At 46.5% G+C, this 19,007-nt stretch overlaps 1 protein-coding gene across 1 annotated transcript in view; it reads left to right on the top strand.

Moving 5' to 3' along the window:
* Positions 1-4,247: 4,247 nt before the first annotated feature.
* The window catches only part of AK7 (adenylate kinase 7), a 67,283-nt gene continuing 52,523 nt past the window's right edge, over positions 4,248-19,007 (top strand). The window contains exons 1-3 of the mRNA XM_034992982.1: positions 4,248-4,343; positions 9,728-9,916; positions 15,308-15,416. Of these exons, the coding sequence (XP_034848873.1) occupies positions 4,248-4,343; positions 9,728-9,916; positions 15,308-15,416 (394 nt within the window). The remainder of the gene's footprint in view (positions 4,344-9,727; positions 9,917-15,307; positions 15,417-19,007) is intronic.

Here is a 19,007-nt window from a genome sequence, read left to right as displayed (position 1 = left end):
AAAAATGGGGCACCTGGGTGGCTCAGTCGTTAAGCGTCTGCCTTCGGCTCAGGTCATGATCCCAGGGTCCTGGGATCGAGCCCCGCATCGGGCTCCCTGCTCGGCGGGAAGCCTGCTTCTCTCTCTCCCACTCCCCCTGCTTGTGTTCCCTCTCTTACTGTGTCTCTCTGTCAAATAAATAAATAAAATCTTTAATAAAAAAAAAAAATTATGCCAGGCACCTGGGTGGCTCAGTCGGTTAAGTGTCTGCCTTCAGCTCAGGTCATGATCCCAGGGTCCTGGGATCGAGCCCTGCATGGAGCTCCCTGCTCAGCGGGGAGTCTGCTTCTCCCTCTGCCTCTGCCCTCCCACCTGCTCGTGCTCTCTCTCTCACACACTCTCAAATAAATAAAATCTTAAAAAAAAAAAAGAATTATGTTAAATCTGCTCTGTGCTCTATAAACAGAACAACTAAGCCTGGGTGACAGCACCTCTGTTTATAACATGGTTTGCTAAATATTTTAAGCACCTGCTGAGACCTGTTGGGAAAAGAAAAATTCATTTCAAAATACTACTGACAAAATATTACTGACAGTATATTACATTGACAATATACCTGGTCACTCAGGAACTCCGATGGAGATACGCAGTCAGATGAATGTTATTCTCATGCCTGCTGCCACATCTATTCTGCCCCATGGATCAAGGAGTCATTTCGGCTTTTAAGAAACATTTTGAAAGGCTGTAGCTGTCTTACGATTCCTCTGATGGATCTGGGCAAAGAAAATTGAAAACCTAAAAAGGATTCACCATTCTAGATGCCATGAAAAGCATTCATGATTCACGAGGAGAAGTCAAAAGACCAACATTAACAGGAGTTTGGAAGAAGTTCATTCCAACCCCCATGGATGATTTTGAGGGGCTCAAGACTTCAGTGGAGGAAGAAATTGCAGATGGGGTAGAAACAGCAAGGAGCCTGAGGATGGGACTGAATTGCTGCAATCTCACAACAAAACTTGAACAGATGAGGAGTTGCTTCTTATGGATGAGCTAAGAAGGTGGGCTTCTTGAGATGGACTCTACTGGTGAAGATTGTTGAAACGACAAAAGGTTTAGAATATCTCATAAACTTAGTTGATGGAACAGCAGCAGGGTTTGAGAGAATCCATTCCGATTTTGAAAGAAGTTCTACTGGGGCACCTGGGTGGCTCAGTCGGTTCAGCTCAAGTCATGATCCCGGCGTCCTCAGATCAAGCCCCTCATTGGGCTCTCCGCTCAATGGGGAGACTGCTTCTACCTCTGCCCCACCCCCTGCCAGTGTTCTCTCTCACTTTGTGCACTCTCTTTCTCAAATAAATAAAATCTTTTAAAAAAAAAAAAAAGAAAAAGAAAGTTCTGTGGGTAAAACACTATCAAACACCATCACATGCTAGAGAAATCATTCCTGAACGGAAGAGTCAATCGATGCTGCAAACTTAATTGTCTTATTTTAAGAAATTGCCCCAGCCACCCCAGCCTTCAGCACCCACCACCCAGATCAGTCAACAGCCATCAACATTGAGGCAAGACCCTTGCTGAGAGCTCAAATGATGGTTAGCAATTTTTAGCAATAAAGTATTTTTTAATTGTGTACGTCAGTTTCTTTAGACATAATCCTATAGAACACTTAACTACAGTATAGGGTAAACATAATTTTTATATGCCCTGGGAAACCAAAAAAATCATTTGACTAGCTTTGTTGCAATACTCGCTTTATTGTGGTGGTCTGGAAACCAAAATTCTCCAAGGTATGCCCGTGTATGAAAGCTGATTTTGAAAAAAGAAAGGAATAACAGTAAAAGAAAGGTACATTACTTGTTGATATAATAGAATTAATCAACAGAATCTCATTTTCTCACCTACCAATATGATAGATATAAAATTCTCTGGAAGCCATCTACTTATAACTATGGGGCTAGCTCCTTCAGCTGTTACCAGGAGTATAAACATAAGAATGAAACAAGGTGAGGGCGCCTGGGTGGCTCAGTTGGTTAAGCTACTGCCTTCGGCTCAGGTCATGATCCTGGAGTCCCAGAATCGAGTCCCGCACCGGGCTCCCTGCTCAGCAGGGAGTCTGCTTCTCCCTCTGACCCTCCCCCCTCTCATGTGCTCTCTCTCTCTCATTCTCTCTGTCTTAAATAAAATCTTAAAAAAAAAAAAAAAAAGAATGAAACAAGGTGAGATATTTTATAGTAACACATCCAGTTGAACAGCTTTCTAAATACCTGCTTAACTGCACATCAGTAGGGACAAACTAAAAATCAAAAAGAAGCATCCAGTGAATTCTAGAGTATTTGGAATAACAAGTCATTTGAAAGAATGCTGAAGAAGATCTCTATCAAGTTTTGCTCAGGTCTTGCATGAATATTTTTACACCTTGTGGATAATTTTTAAAAAAGAATGTTGCAATGAGCAAGCTATTCCCAAATTGAATGCAAAATTTCAAAGGGTTAATTATTTTATCAAAACAAGTTTTAATGAGACAAGAAACGGGGGGCGCCTGGGTGGCTCAGTTAAGCGTCCAACTCTTGATTTGGGGCTCAGGTCATGATCTCAGGGTGGTGAGATCCAGCCCAGCATCGGGCTCTGTCCTGGGCCTGGAGCCTGCTTAAGATTCTCTCTCCCTCTCCCTCTAGGCTTCCCCACCATTAGTTCATTCATTCATTCATTCATTCATTCAAAAGAAAAGGGGGTGGAGACCAAAAAAAAGGGATGAAAGGGTCCCATTTGCCGAAGGGTGCCTTAACATTGCAGGGAAAAAAAGCAATTTCTGGGGTGCCTGGGTGGCTCAGTTGGTTAAGTGTCTGCCTTTGGCTGGGGTCATGATCCTGGGGTCCTGGGATAGAGCCCCACATCAGGCTCCCTGCTCAGTGGAGAGCCTGCTTCTCCCTCTCCCTCTGCCTGCCGTTCCCCCTGCTTGTGCTCTCTCTCTCTCTGTGTCAAATAAATAAATAAAACCTTAAAAAAAAAAAAAAAAGCAATTTCACCTTTGGACACCACTTCAGTGAAGGCTGTCAAATATGTCTTATTCAATCCTAACAGCACAACATGTTAGGCTGGTGAGTTCACTCGTGTTTTACATCAATTTAACAGCTGACGTAAGGTTAAAACATCGTCCCAATCGCTAACAAATGGCTGCAGAGCTGGAATTCAAGGCCAGATCTGCTGAGTGCCCAGAGCCTCCAAGCTGGCTGGAGCCCCTGGGTCACATCCGTTTTTTTTTAAGGCAATCAGTTTAAAAAAATACAAAAAACTACTCCCCCCCCAATGCTGTATGCGTTAAATATTTATATTTAACAAGTTATTGTTTAGAGCACGAAGTATTTCAATAGAATCTGACTATTCCAAGATAAGGGCAGGATGTCCCCAAGGACATTTGTGGTCCCGTGATAAGGCAAACTGGATGTCATCTTTCATCTTTTAATTTGCCCGTTTATCTGGGCACCTGCGTGTCTAACCTCATTTGGAAAGGTCAAAAGCCTAAATTCCATCCCTTTGTGAATGTGGATGGCCGCCGGGCACCATGGCCCCCGGCCGCCGCCACCCCTGCCCAGCCCCGAGGTCTCCCCGGAACTGCGACCGAACAGCCCCGGGGCCTGCCGAGCCCCACAGGCCGAGGGGCGACTGGCTGCACAGTGAGGACTGTCGTTGCAGCGTCCTGGACCCAGAACTCCATGGCAACAGCTGCTCTCGGCGCCGCAGGATTGCCACGCCCTCCCGGTCACGCGATCCCTCAGGGGAACGGGCTTCGGGCTTTCCCCGCTCCGCAGATTCAGCAGTATTTTCAGGCCTCCGGGTCTTGTGAACCCGGGGCGGTTCCAGTTTCAGAATTAAAGAGACGAAAGGGAGCCGGGGTCGCGTGGCCCCTATGGCAAGGCCCCGGGAGGCTCCGAAAGAGGACTCGCTCCGCGGGCGGGCACTGGGCGTGGAGCCAGGCAGAGCGGGGGTGGGGGGCCACTGGGGCCCCGAGGCCCCGCAGCGCCCACCCCGCGCGGGAGACCCGCGGCCCCGCCCCCGCCCCGGGAACGCCCCGCCTCGCGCCCTAGGCCCCGCCCCGCCTCGTGCCCTAGGCCCCGCCCCTCGCGCCCTAGGCCCCGCCCCCCCTCGCGCCCTAGGCCCCGCCCCCCTCGCGCCCTAGGCCCCGCCCCCGGAGAGCCAGCCCCGCCCCGCCCCACCTCCTTGGCAACCAGAGGGACGCTTTCCCCTTAGCAACCAGTGCTGCCCCCAGCATGGCCGAAGAAGAGGAAGCCACGGAGAAAGTTATCCGGATCCAGCGGGTGTTTATAAACCTGCTGGATTCATACAGCAGCGGGAACATCGGGAAGGTGAGCAGCGGCCGGTCAGAGTAGATAGAGCCCCAGCCCCCAGCCCCCAGCCCCCCGCCCCTGGGTTCCCGAGCCCCCGAACCCAGCGAGGCTCTGCGCCACGGGACGCTGTCAGGGCCTCCCCTAAAGGAGGGTCCCTCGTCCTGGGCACCAGTTCGCACGCAGAGCCCCAGCTGGAAGCCCAGGAGTTTGGAGATCGCCGGCCCAGCGCTGGGTCCTCCCCGTTAATGAAAGGAAACTGAGGCTCAGAGGGAGAAAGGGACTTGCCCCAGATCACATAGCAAGTTGGGGGCCGGACCTGGACACAGAGCCCAGGTCTCCGGCCGCCTAACTGGGCTCTCCTTACCCACCACCACCGCGTCTGAAGCAGACATCTGACAGGTAAGTCCAGTGGTTATGTCGCTTAACCAAGCATATTCATTCATCCATGCCTTGCACAGACATTTTGAGGGTCTCTTATGCGCCAGGCACTGTTTTGGGCCCTGAGTCCCACTAAACTTCCCCACTCTTCATTGTTAGCCCTGGGAAATGAGGATATTCTAAAAGAGGATCCTGAGACCCTTCATCTTCAAATACTCAGTAGTCGAAAGAAAGCTATAATTTCATCACTTCCCTGAGCAAGACTCATTCATCTCACTTCTACCCTCTGGAGCTACCCAGAAGTGTAACCTCACCCTGGGCAGACTTCTGTGAGGCTAATGATCGCACTTTCAGACAACGCATGCTACCCGAATTAGGATGTGGCTACGGTGCATACCATCTATACTGGTTTCCTAGCGATCACAAATTACCACAAACTGGATGGCTTAAAACAGCCGGGTTTATTCTGTCTCAGTTCTGGAGGCCAGAAGCCCAAAATCAAAGTGTTGGCAGGGCTGGTTCCTTCTAAAAGCTGTGAGGGAGATTCTGCTTCCTACCTACCTCTCTCGTAGCACCTGGTGCTTGCCAGAAGTTCTTGCATCCCTTGGCTTGTAGACTCATCACCCCAACCTCTGCCTCTGTCTTCCCATGGTGTTCTCCTCAAGTACCTCTGTGTCCCAATTTCCCTCTTTTTAGGACACCAGTCATTGGGTTAGAGCCCATTCTAATCCAGTATGACCGCATTTTAACTTGATTACATCTGCAAAGACCCTATTTCCAAATGGGGGTGGGGAGTAGGGGGCCACTACTCAAGCCAGTACACCATCTAAAGTTGATCAGTAAAAAAATATATAGATTTAGATAGTTAATTTATATGTAAAATAGTATATTTTACATATATCTGGCATGCAGTAATATATATGTTAGTATATGTGATTGTGTTGTTAAAAAGGAAGCCACAAGGCCCAAGGTGGAGTCATTTGCCAGGACAGCAAACCAAGACTTCATTGTAATTTTCAACCTCTCTAGGAGTGGAATTTTAAGACAATAGGTCTGGCATTCTCTGGATGACATCAATGAGGTTATCTGTCACAGGGCTCTCTCCATTCCCCAAAGGAAGATGAGGTAATCTGCATAAGACACCCCCCCCTTCCCTAAGGGAAGGTGACTTTCCTAAAACAATCCTTTTTTTGCTAATAACTCCTCACCCCACCCACCTTCCCATAAAAACCTTCCATTTTGTGCAGCTTCTCAGGGCTCCCATCTACTTGCTAGATGGGATTGCTGTTCAATTCATGAATCACTTAGTAAAGCCAATTAGATCATCAAATATTCTCAATTGAATCTTGTTTTTTAACAGTATGTACAGTGTATATGATATGTATCTACTAGGAGAGACTAAAAACACATGATATATCTTCCACATTACTAAAAAATAGAGGAGAGGGACAGAGAAAGGACAAGGATACAATTGGAAAAAATACGTAACAAAATAAGTTTATTTAAAGAAAGGAAGCATTAAAAAGACAGGTGTAGCATGAAGTGATTTATGTCTTTCAAGAAGATAGATACAAATATAGAGAAAATAGGTAGATAGACAGGTAGATAGAGAAATAAATAGAGATGATCTGTATGCAGAAAATGTCTCAAAATAGGGGTGCCTGGGTGGCTCAGTCGGTTGAGTCTCCAACTCTTGATCTCAGGGTCACGGGATCAAGCCCCACGTCAGGCTCTGAGCTCAGAGGGGAGTCTGCTTGAGATGCTTTCTCTCTCTCTCTCTCTCTGCCCCTCCCACAGACGATAAGTAATTTTTTGAACAACCACGGTATTTAGGTGTGTGATAGGTACTTTGAAAGAAAGAGAGTAGAAGATTGGCTGGTGAGAGAGGGCGGCTGCTTAGGGTCTCAGGAAAGGGCTCTCCTTAAAGCTGCCCCTTACCCTCACACCCCAGCATGAGGATCAAGCCAGAGGAGCTGGTTCTTAGGGCACAGCAGAGACAAAGGTGCTAAGGTGAGAGTCGGAGGACAGAGAGGTGAAGGTGCAGGGAATCAGGCCCCAGGACAGCAGGCCCAGGGCCCAGGGCCCACGAGACTTGGCGGCCCACAAACATGTCTTAATTTCTTCTAAAATCAGAAGGAAGCAAATGAAATTTTAGAGTCAAAGATGGTGGGTCTTTATGGCAGTAGTCTTTATGGCAACAGTCTTTAGGTCTTTATGGCAACAGTCACAAAATATAATTTTTAATTTTTTTTATCTTGGAGGAGAGGACCCATGAAAGTCTGAAGGTGGCCTTGCTCAGCAGCTCACTGGTGCCCCACGTGTGGTCAGCACTCCACTGATTTTTGTTGCATAAATTAACAAAGCAGAATCAAACATAAAGTGGAAGGTGGTGTGGGAGATGCAAAGGGGGAGGAACAAGCAGGCTCCGTACAGAGCACAGAGCCCAACAAGGGGCTCGATCTCACTACCCTGAGATCAGGACCTGAAATGAAATCACAAGTTGGATGCTTGACCCACTGAGCCACCCAGGTTCCCCCCTGGATTATATTAAAAAGGGAGGGGACGGGGCGCCTGGGTGGCTCAGTCGTTAAGTGTCTGCCTTCGGCTCAGGTCATGATCCCAGGGTCCTGGGATCAAGCCCCGCATCGGGCTCCCTGCTCAGTGGGAAGCCTGCTTCTCCCTCTCCCACTCCCCCGCTTGTGTTCCTGCTCTCACTAACTCTCTCTCTTTGTCAAATAAATAAATAAAATCTTAAAAAAAAAAAAAAAGGGAGGGGACCTGATTGGGATTAAGAGGGTGGGAGGCAAGAGAATTTAACCTTTTTCTCTACCCCCTTTTGAGCTCTGGTTATTTTTTTCGCAGCATAATTTTTTTTTTTAAAGATTTTGTTTATTCATTTGAGACACAGAGATACAGAGAGAGAGAGCACAAGCAGGGGGAGAGGCAGAGGGAGAGGGAGAAGCAGGCTCCCCGCTGAGCCAGGAGCCCGATGTGGGGCTCCATCCCAGGACCCTGGGACCACGACCGGAGCCGAAGGCAGCCGTTTGACCATCTGAGCCACCCAGGCGCCCCTACAGCATGATATTTTTAGAACAAAAGATTTTCTTTTAGTTTGTAGAGATCTTTTCCAAAAGCTTATCAATAACAGAATTTTTTGGTTATTCCTTGACTCATGTGGACGTCTAGTTCTGAAATTTTAGGGAATTACTGTTCTCCATACCAATCAACACAGGACTGAGAATATGAAGCATATAAAAGAAGTGGAGGCTGGGTCTCTAGTCTTCAGGCTCCCCGCCCAGCTGGGCAAAGCCACCTGCCCCCCTGCCCCCGCCCCCCAACTCGTCCCTGGGGGGAGTAGGGTGGCCATGGGGTCCATGTGCTGCCTTGGGGATCAGGAGGTCCGACTGCACCCCCTCCCTGCCCATGCAATCTTGGGCAAGTTCCTTAGAGCCAGGCATCAATGTCCTCAACTGTGAAATGGGGTAATAAAATTGACTGTGTATGTTTGAGAGAGAAATGAAAATATATACGGCATACTTGGTAGAGATAGAGTCCCATAAGTGGTTGAACCTGACAAGCTTGCATTACTAACTCGAAATGATTGTTATCAAAATAAATGAGGTGGGACTTCTGGTTTGTTTGGGGTTTTTTTGTATGTCTTTCCTCCCAAGGTGTGATAATGCCATGACTACTTACATAATGTTTAACATGTAAATTAAAATCATTCTTATTTATATATAAATAATTATATATGTTTAAGTATATATATTTTATATATATATACTCTTTAACATGACATATATATACATATTACATATGTATACATATATATACTCTAACTCTTTAACATGACATATATATACACATTACATATGTATACGCTTTAACTCTTTAACATGACATATATATATACACATTACATATATATACATATATACTCTTTAACTCTTTAACATGACATATATATACACACATTACATATATATACTATATATATATGTATATTCTACCTCTTTAACATGACATATATATATACACATGTACTCTTTAACTCTTTAACATCACATAAACCACTCCCAAGGATAACTTCTGTAAAATAAAAAACAATATTTTGCCAACTTGATTGTTTTTCTTGTTTTTCTTGTTTTTTTTTGTTTTTTTGAGAGAGAGAGCATGAGCCAGCAAGGTGATGGGGGAGGGACAGAGGGACAGAGAAAGAGGGAGACTCTTAAGGAGGCTCCATGCCCCCAGCAAAGAGCCCAGTGGAGGGCTGGATCTCATGACCCTGAGAGCATGACCTGAGCTGAAATCAAGAGTCAGACACTTAACGGACTGAGCCACCCAGGCGCCCCTCTTTGGGTTTTGTTTTGTTTTGGTTTGGTTTGATTTTTTTGTTTGTTTGTTTTTTGCCAACTTGATTGTTTCATTCTTCAATAACGTAGCCACTGGCCCCTTGCGTCTATAGAACATTTCAATGTGGCAAGTCCAGATGGAGGTGTGCCCGCCCTCAGTGTAAAATGCACACTGAATTTCAAAGACTTAGTATAAGCAAAAAGGAATATAAAAGATCTAATTAATAATTTTATATGGATATGAATCTGTTGGGTTAAATAAAACATTATTTAAATTCATTTCACTGGTTTCCTTTTATTTCTGTTAATGGGGCTGCTAGCCAGTTTAATTTACCAGAGAGGATAGCATGACATTTCTCCATTTCTATTAGGCAACACCAACATGGTGACTGCAGCCCTGCCCAGCCACATATCCTTGCCACGTCCTGTAAGCTCTCTGAGCCTGGGTTCCTCATCTATAACACAGAGCGTTGTAACAGTACCCACCTCACTGTGTTACCGCGGTTATTGCTAATTTCAGTGAACTACCACCACCATATAACCCACTGGCTGTGCGCGTCTGGTACCTCTAGCAAGCCCTCCAGAAAGGTCGGTTTTTAGAATCCTTTCACTGGCTGCCCTCACTCTACGTTGTTCTTAGTATTTTCTTAGTAAATTTATGTTTTCTTGCAGTTTCTGTCTAACTGCGTAGTCGGGGCTTCCCTTGAAGAAATTACAGAAGAAGAGGAAGAAGAAGATGAAAATAAGTCAACCATGCCGGAAGCCTCATCAGCCAAACTGAAGGAAGGCACCTTCCAGATTGTGGGCACGCTCTCCAAGCTCGAAAGCGTCCGGCCCAACTTTGCCGTGGAGACATACAGTGTAAGTCCAGGTGGCTTTTGCTAAGAATAGACCAAGGGCAGAGTCACCTCGAGCTCCAACACCTTCACAATGCGCTCTTCTTTTTTTTTTTTTAAGATTTTATTTATGTATTTGACAGAGAGAGACACAGCGAGAGAGGGAACACAAGCAGGGGGCGGGGAGAGGAAGAAGCAGGCTTCCCGCTGAGCAGGGCCCTAGCCCAATGCGGGACTTGATCCCAGAATCCTGAGATCATGACCTGAGCCGAAGGCAGACACCCAACTGACTGAGCCACCCAGGCGCCCCACAGCGCACTTTTTTTTTTTTTTAAAGATTTGACTTATTTATTTGAGAGAGAGAGTGAGAGAGAGCACATGAGAGGGGGGAGGGCCAGAGGGAGAAGCAGACTCCCTGCCGAGCAGGGAGCCCGATGCGGGACTCGATCCCGGGACTCCAGGATCATGACCTGAGCCGAAGGCAGTCGCTTAACCAACTGAGCCACCCAGGCGCCCCCCACAGTGCACTCTTATTCTTTGCTTCTCCTTCTCCCGCAAACATGGGTGGGGAGAAGGTGAGGGGCAGGTCGAGGCAGGTCTTTCTCCTCTGATGGAGAACAATCATTGTTTTCACTTCAAATGTGCCTTGCCTGGAGCAAAGAATTTAAATTAGATTTTCTTAGAAGGGATGGATCTAATCTGTATTTCAGACTCATAAAATTTCTAAACTTTGGGCACCTGGGTGGCTCAGTTGGTTAAGCGTCCGACTCTTGATTTCGGCTTGGGTCATGATTCAGGATTGTAAGATCGAGCCCCACGTCGGGCTCTGTGCTGTGTGCGGAGCCTGCTTAAGATTCTCTCTCTCCCGATCCCTCAGCAACCCCCCTAAAAATTTTTTTTCTAAGCTGTGTTTAAAATGCATTCTACCCTCCATTCCCCAACGACCCTGGGCCATGGTGGGTGCTCACCTCTGTGAAAGAGAAACCTCCTTTGGTAATAAACCACTCAGTAATAACATATCATTATGTTGCTGTCTTATTGAGAAACAGTGCTCCTGTTGTGGAAAACCCACCTGTGTGCTCTGGAGCTGAAATATAACACGAAGATAGAGTTTGGGGATAAAGAGGAACGACAGTTTTATTACTTTGCCAGGCAAAGGAGGCTGCAGCAGGCCAATGCCTTCACAACTGCAGACCTTTCCAGTGAAAAAATGGGCAGAAGATGGGAATAGACATTTTTCCGAAGACGGCATACAGATGGCCAACAGACACATGAAAAGATGCTGAACTTCGCTCATCTTCAGGGCAATACAGGTCAAAACCACAATGAGGTGTCACCTCACACCTGTCGGAATGGCTAAAACGAACAACTCAGGAAACAACAGATGTTGGCGAGGATGCGGAGAAAGGGGGAGCCTCTTAGACTGTTGGTGGGAATGCAAGCTGGTGCGGCCAGTCTGGAAAACAGTATGGAGGTTCCTCAAAAAGTTAAAAATAGAGCTACCCTACGACCCAGCAATTGCACTACTGGGTATTTACCCCAAAGATACAAATGTAGGGATCTGAAGGGGCACCTGCACCCTAATGTTTATAGCAGCAATGTCCGCAATAGCCAAACTATTATTCTTTGCTTCTCCTTCTCCTGCAAACATGGTGGGGAGAAGGTGAGGGGCAGGTGAGGGGCAGGAAAGAGCCCACATGTCCATCAACCGGTGAATGGATAAAGAAGATGCAGTATATATACACTGTAATATTACTCAGCCATCAAAAAGAATGAAATCTGCCCGTTTGCAATGACGTGGGTGGAACTAGAGGGTATTATGCTAAGTGAAACAAGTCAGTCATAGACAAATACCAAATGATTCCACACATAGGCGGAATTTAGGAAACAAAACAGATGAATATATGGCAAGAGAAAAAAAAGAGAGGGGGGGGCGCCTGGGTGGCTCAGTTGGTTGAGCGACTGCCTTCGGCTCAGGTCATGATCCTGGAGGCCTGGGATCGAGTCCCGCATCGGGCTCCCTGCTCAGCAGGGAGTCTGCTTCTCCCTCTGACCCTCCTCCCTCTCATGCTCTCTGTCTTTCATTCTCTCTCTCTCAAATAAATAAATAAAATCTTAAAAAAAAAAAAAAAGAGAGAGGGAAGCAAACCATAAGAGACTCTCAACAATAGAGAACAAACTGAGGGTTGCTAAAGAGGAAGTGGGTCGGGGGATGGGCTAGATGGGTGATGGGTATCAAGGAGGGCGCTTGTTAGGATTAGCCCTGGGTATTAGGTGTAAGTGATGAATCACTAAATTCAACAAATGAAACTAATATTACACAGTATGTTAACTAACTGGAATTTAAATAAAAACTTGGAAAAAAATAAACCAAAACCAAACAGAAAACCAAACACTGCAGACACACCCGGGGGAAAAGGCTGAGAGGTTTTACAAGAAAATACAGGATCTGAGTGGTTTCGCGTAGAATCCGGTCGGTGCCGCCATCCTCGCCCCTCGCGTCTTCAAGGTGGTCTCCTGCCTGGCCCGGCCCGGCCATCGCGTCTCCCTTACTAAGGATGCACTGAGGTCCCCAGGAGGTCAATATCGGTGTCCAGGTCCTGGAACAAAGGATTCTACAGAAAAGCAAGTGAAGGGGGGAGGGGGAGCCTTCAAGAATGAAAGGGAGAAATGTGTTCAGTTTAAAGTCAAGCCTCGCTGAAGCACTAGCGCGTCCATCTTAATTTCTGCGCATCTTTACCTTTCTCCAGCGGTTTCACTGCTTCCCCCGAGACGCATGCTACCCAATCCTCACCCTGCAACATTTGCATACCTCCGAGAGGGGCATCCCTCTCATCACCCGGCCTGCCGCTCTTCAGACCCTACCGTACAGCTTTGCACACACCGCACCGCGCAACAGCCTTTCCTCTTCCAACCCCACCTAGTCCTAGTCATCCATGGGATTTGACTCAGGATGTCACCTCCTCCAGGAAGCCCTCAGTGATTTCTACTTCTATCCTCCCTGTTTCGATACTGAGCTCTTTTCTTTTTTTTTTTTAAGATTTTATTTATTTATTTGAGAGAGAGAGAATGAGAGACAGAGAGCACGAGAGGGAAGAGGGTCAGAGGGAGAAGCAGACCCCCCACTGAGCAGGGAGCCCGATGTGGGACTCGATCCCAGGACTCCAGGATCATGACCTGAGCCGAAGGCAGTAGCTTAACCAACTGAGCCACCCAGGCGCCCCTGAGCTCTTTTCTTTGACTCCCATAGCACCTTTACCTGCCTACATCATCACACCTGTCACACTTCATGGTTATTGTCTGTCTCTTGTGGGTGGCCCGGACTACAACCATCAGCCCCTTGAGAATAGACACTGCACCTGACTTTTTCTCCTGCTCATCCGTGCATCTTTGGCCCCGAGCACATTGACTGGCAGAAAGTAGCCCTCAATAAAACACTTGTGAAATGAATGAGCAAGTCCCCTCCCGCCATCCGAGGAAACTTTCTCCACCACTTACCCGCTTTCACACTCTCCAGGGGCTTTGCTCACCACCGGCTTCTTTCTTTCCGCCTATCCACGCGCTCCATGCTCACATCTTTCCAAGTGTCAAAAACACTGCATGTGGCCTCCCTGCTGGCTCCCCCCCGGCCCCGGGCCACCACTGCCACATTCGCCGGCCTCACTACTGCCCTCCCGGCCACTTGGGAGTCCCGTGCCAGCAGGCTCTGCCCCCACCACGTCACAGGAAATGCCCTGGCCAGTGTCACCACAGAGCTCCTAATTCCCAAAGTCCTGTCTTCCCTGGCTTTCCAGGGGAAAGTCTTCTTCCCCCTTCTGCAGCCTCCACAGCCTCACTTCCCTTGTGCATCTGAGGCTCCCTTTAAATGCTGTTTTCCCCAGAGCCCCCTCCTTTCTCTTAATGGATGTCCTTCCTCAATCTTATCCAGTCCTATGGCTTGAGCTCCCCCATAGGATCCAATACCTTTCAAATCTGTCACCAACCCTGTTGACCTCCAAATCCAGCTGCCCTCTAGTGTGTTCCCCCCAGAAGTCCTGCCAGCACTTCTGAATCAATATGCCCCAAATTAAATTCATCACACTCCTCTGCAAAACCCCTCTGCCTTTTAGACGCCTTGTTTTTATTAAGGACCTTGCTCTCTCTATCACTGTGGGCTGTTTGGGGGCTGCAAGCGCTAGGGAAATGTGGCAACGCAAACTGGCTTTGCAAATAAGGAAATTCTTCAGTTTATGTGGCTGGTGGTCTCAAGGAAGATGCAGTTTCAGGGCTGGCGTGATCCAGGGGCTGCTGCTGCTTTTCCTGCCCCTTCCTGGGCTCTGCCTCCCCGTAAGGGTGACTTCAGTCTCAGGCTGGCAGCAAGACAGCAACAGTCTCGAGCCTTATAATCACAAACAGCAACATCTGTAGCCTCCAGACTGCGGAACATGAATTTCTGTTGTTTAAGCCATTCAGTTTGTGACACTAAGTAACAGCCCTCGGAAATGAGTACAGCTGGACGCCAAAGGCCGTAGGGAACCGGGCTGGGGAAACTGGCTGTCTGCACGGTTGGGTTTAACAGGGATGCATTAACCCTGCCAGGGCAGTCCTCTCTATATGGACAGGCACTCACTTTGCTTTTGTTCTTTAACCAAGTTACGTGGTAAGAGATCACGTCTGGCCTGAAATGTTCTGCTTTAATGCAACTTGTCAAGGAACTGTGGGGAATATCTGCCCCTCAGGATAACTGGACTAACAGTGAGTGCAAATCCTGGTTTGGAAATGCAGGGTCCTCTGATGGTTATCATAATACCCGCCCCAGGTAGGGCACTCCTAGGAAACCTGCCAACATCCACACAGGAAGGAATAACTATTTAAAACATGACGATCACCAAAGTTACTTTTGTCTAATGTAAGAATTTATATTTTTACCCATTAAAAGTTTCTGTATTTTTAAAATATTCCCAACTGTCAGCTGTAATAAGGCACCTTACATCTACAAAGAGGACCGATTAATTCCATCTTGAGGATTCTGAAACAATCCTCATTAATCACTCATCAGCCCTTGTGAGTGACTCATGATATATAATGGCTCGAATAATCTTGCGCAGAGTTGGAGTTAGTTTCAAATGCCTCACACATTTTCTTTCAGTGTGTCGTAATTCTTCCCTTCTGAATTGGGGTTTAAACAGCATGCAGAAATAGTACCTAAGATCATTATGCAATTTTTTAATCATCTGTTCCCAGCTATTTCCATAAACTTATTTGTTACTTGGAAACTACACACAGAAGAGAGCCAAAATTTCATTTTAAATAGAAATCCTGCAACTGTTTCCTGTAGGACACTTCATCTGCAGTATATCTCATTTGGAAACTGTCATTCCGGCTAAATGTTAAGGTTAGCTGCTCACAACAAATGACTGTCAACTCTCTTTTTCAGACCATCTCTCGAGAAGACCTTCTCATGCGCCTCCTGGAGTGTGACGTCATCGTTTATAACATCACTGAGAACCCACAGCAAGCAGAGGAGGCCATCTGGGCAGTCTCTGGTCAGTGAACCGCTCTCTTCTCTCTCCAAAAGCGGCACTTTTGTGCAACTTCCTTACCCTTAGAACCATCTAATGACCACGAGGCAAATTACTGCCACGGGGAAACCGATCTGAGACGGAATATGAAACGTGAAATGAAATCAAGCTAATGAAGATGCCTTTGGATTGTGTTAAAGATACGCTGAGGCCTAGGAAAACCTTCAGGAGTTTATTTGAGCAAAAACGGATTCAGGAGAGCTCCCACGTTGGAAATGGTTAGGAGCGCTCCACCAACAGGAGCCAGGGGGAGGTCCTACAGAGCAACTCAAGGACATTATTCGATTGGCTATGGCTGAAGCATTTGCCCGACCTGGAAGGGCCTGGTCGCTGTCGTGATTGGTGGTCCTCAGGTTTTGATTTTTTTTTGTTTTGTTTTTTTTAAAGATTTTGTTTATTTATTTGAGAGAGAGAGAGAGAGCGCGCGCACATGAGAGGGGGAGGGCCAGAGGGAGAAGCAGACTCCCCGCTGAGCAGGGAGCCCGATATGGGACTCGATCCCGGGACTCCAGGATCATGACCTGAGCCGAAGGCAGTCGCTTAACCAACTGAGCCGCCCAGGCGCCCCAGGTTTTGATTTTCTAACCTTGCGGCATTTACAGACCTAGGTTTTGGTTTGCTTATGGGAACTGCCATGGCCTTAGAGCCACCTGAGACTTAATGGCCCCCTTGTTGAATTAATTAAACAATGCGTGCTTCCGCAGAATTTTTTTTTTAAGATTTTATTTATTTATTTGACAGAGAGAGACAGAGCGAGAGAGGGAACACAAGCAGGGGGAGTGGGAGAGGAAGAAGCAGGCTTCCCCTGGAGCAGGGAGCCCGATGCGGGGCTCGATCCCAGGACCCTGGGACCATGACCTGAGCCGAAGGCAGACGCTTAACCAACTGAGCCACCCAGGCGCCCCAGAGTAGAATTTTTTTAATCCTGAATAGAAACGGCAACTTTCAAAATTCAGCCTGTATTCATCCTACAGGCACTGCTTAAGGAGGTGGGCTTGAATGCATTGGGAAGATACAAAGACAAATGAGACAGATTATACCCTCAAGGTCCCTGCTGTCCCATGGAAGAGCTAAAGCACACACGAGGAACTTTAATGCAGGACAGAGGATGGCTGGTTCACAAGAAAGATATCAAGAGGTGGATGTGCCTTTAAGAGGGGAGGACTTATTCTTGTGAGGATTTGATTCAACAAATGTCCCCTTGCTATCAGGGGACATCAGCGAGGGCTCGGGGAGAATGCTTGCATGTTTAGAATGCTTTCAAAACTGTAATGAACTCTAAGGACCACAGGTCTAAGAGAACAAGGTGATGTTTAGCAATTTGGGGCTGTTATGATTCATCTCTCAATTAAGTCGGGAGCAAAAGTGAAAGCTTATCAGCTTATTTGAATCACCATCCTAGACTAGCAGGACAGCCAAAAAGACACAGAGCACCTTACATTTCGATATTTTTTTCACATCAGTATTTTTTGTTTCAGGCAGATTAGAACAGAGGTCAGCAAATTTTTCTGTAAAGGGCCGAAGAGTAAATATTTTTGGCTATTCAAGCCAACCACTATCGTGTTGTAGCAAGAACGCAGCCACAGACAATATGTAAATGATGGGCTAGGTTCCAATAAAACTTTATTTATAAAAAGAGGCACTACTTTGCCAACCCTTGAATAAAATCAACAGCAAAGCAATATTTTGGCTTAAATTCAAAGAAATGGAATGCAGCCTCAGGAAGGCTGTACCATACCCAGGGAAATGATGGAAAAGTACTGTGTGTTGGATATGTGGGATTCCTCAGGAGTTTAGAATGTTTGACTTCCCTTTTATAACTTTGTGCCTACATTTCATCCAGTGAGAAACAAATCAAAAACACGAACATTGTATCATCTTTTGAAGCAGAGCTTTTTTGAAAAGCCAACTTTCTGCATTTTGTCCCTTTGCAAATATTTACAAATGATGTATAATTGCACCTTCTAAAATAATTGCACCATTTAAAATCGCAATCAGAGCTAACATTTATTGAGTTCTTATTTTGTCAGGCTTTGAAAATTGATTTTTCTATATAATGTATACTTGCAATGTTTAAACATTTTTTTTCTGAAATAACCCCTGGGACATGTTTTGAAAATTAAAAAGCACAGTAGGGCTGGGGCACCTGGGTGGCACAGTCAGTTAAGCATCTGAGTCTTAATTTCGGCTCAGGTCGTGATCTCAGGGTTGGGAGATCAAGCCTCGCATCAGGCTCACACACAGGGCAGAGTCGGCTTCAGATTCTCTCTCCCTCTCCCTCTGCCGTGCTCTCTCTCTCTCTCTCTAAAATAAGTAAATAAATCTTTAAATAAAATAAAGTAAAATAAAATAAAAAGCACAGTAGGGCTTAGAATAAAAAGCTATGATTCCTTGCATTTCCCTTCCACTCCATCCCTATGCCCCAAAAGGAACCTCATTTAACCCACTTGTACCTTTTAATGCATAAAAATGCCTGCATGGATGTGCTTTGATTATGAATTTTAGACCTTAGCCACTGCCCTCCTGCTGTGACAGATGAGCTGCAGCTCCTCCTAGGAGCCCCCACTGCCCCTCGAGGGAACATAATGCTTTCCCAGACTTTGACACGGCATCTCCTTTCACGAGCTTTAATATGGAGTGGGTTTTACTGCCTTCCTTCTTCATTCTAATGAAGAGCTTTAAATAACTAAGAAAATTTTGCCTCTCTATTTGGGGGAAAGGTTTTAACTGTTTTACCTCATTTTGGAGAAACAGAGTGTTTGTGTCTGCAAGAAAGTAATAATCAGAGGCCTTCATCCTGCCATCAGGGTCACCTGAGGGTGGGGCGGACGTGGACCTGGTGGGGCTTCAATCATTTTGTCCTCGGGGCGCCTGGGTGGCTCAGTTGGTTGAGCGTCTGCCTTCGGCTCGGGTCATGATGCCAGGGTCCTGGGATCGAGCCCCATGTCAGGCTCCTTGATCAGCAAGGAGCCTGCTTCTCCCTCTCTCACTCCCCCTGCTTGTGCTCTCTCTCTCTCTCTCTAATATATAAATAAAATCTTAAAAAAAAAAAGAATTTTGTCCTTTTACCTGATGTGCACAAGCTTAGATTTGGGGTTTGGTTTTTGTTTAGGGCTTTTTTTGTATGTTTGTTGTGGGGTTTTTTTTTTAAGATTTTTATTTATTTGAGAGAGAGAGCACGAGTGGTGCGGGGGTGGGGGGGCAGAGGGAGAGGGAGAAGCAGGCTCTCCACTGAGCAGGGAGCCTGACACAGAGCTGGGGGTTCGATCTCAGGACCCTGAGATCACAACCCGAGCTGAAGGCAGATGCTTAACAACTGAGCCACCCAGGCGTCCCCTGTTGTGGGTTTTTTTGTTTTTTTGTTTTTGCAAAGGATATATGTCTTACTTCTTACTAATGTTTTATTAAGTAATTTTAAAATGTTTTTAATTGAAAAGGATTCTCCTGCCTTGCTTTTCACAGCTGCTGCCCAAGGAAGACAAGATGACACAAGAGAAAGGAAGCAAGTGTTAGGATTAAGAGAAGCCATTTGCATATAAGGATAAAATGTGCTTG

The sequence above is a fragment of the Mirounga leonina genome, unplaced genomic scaffold (genome assembly GCF_011800145.1).
Source record: "Mirounga leonina isolate KUSES-001 unplaced genomic scaffold, KU_Mleo_1.0 Mir_82, whole genome shotgun sequence".
Classification (NCBI taxonomy): Eukaryota; Metazoa; Chordata; class Mammalia; order Carnivora; family Phocidae; genus Mirounga; species Mirounga leonina.
Note: the sequence above shows the minus strand (reverse complement) of the source record. Positions and strands in the feature narration are given on the sequence as shown.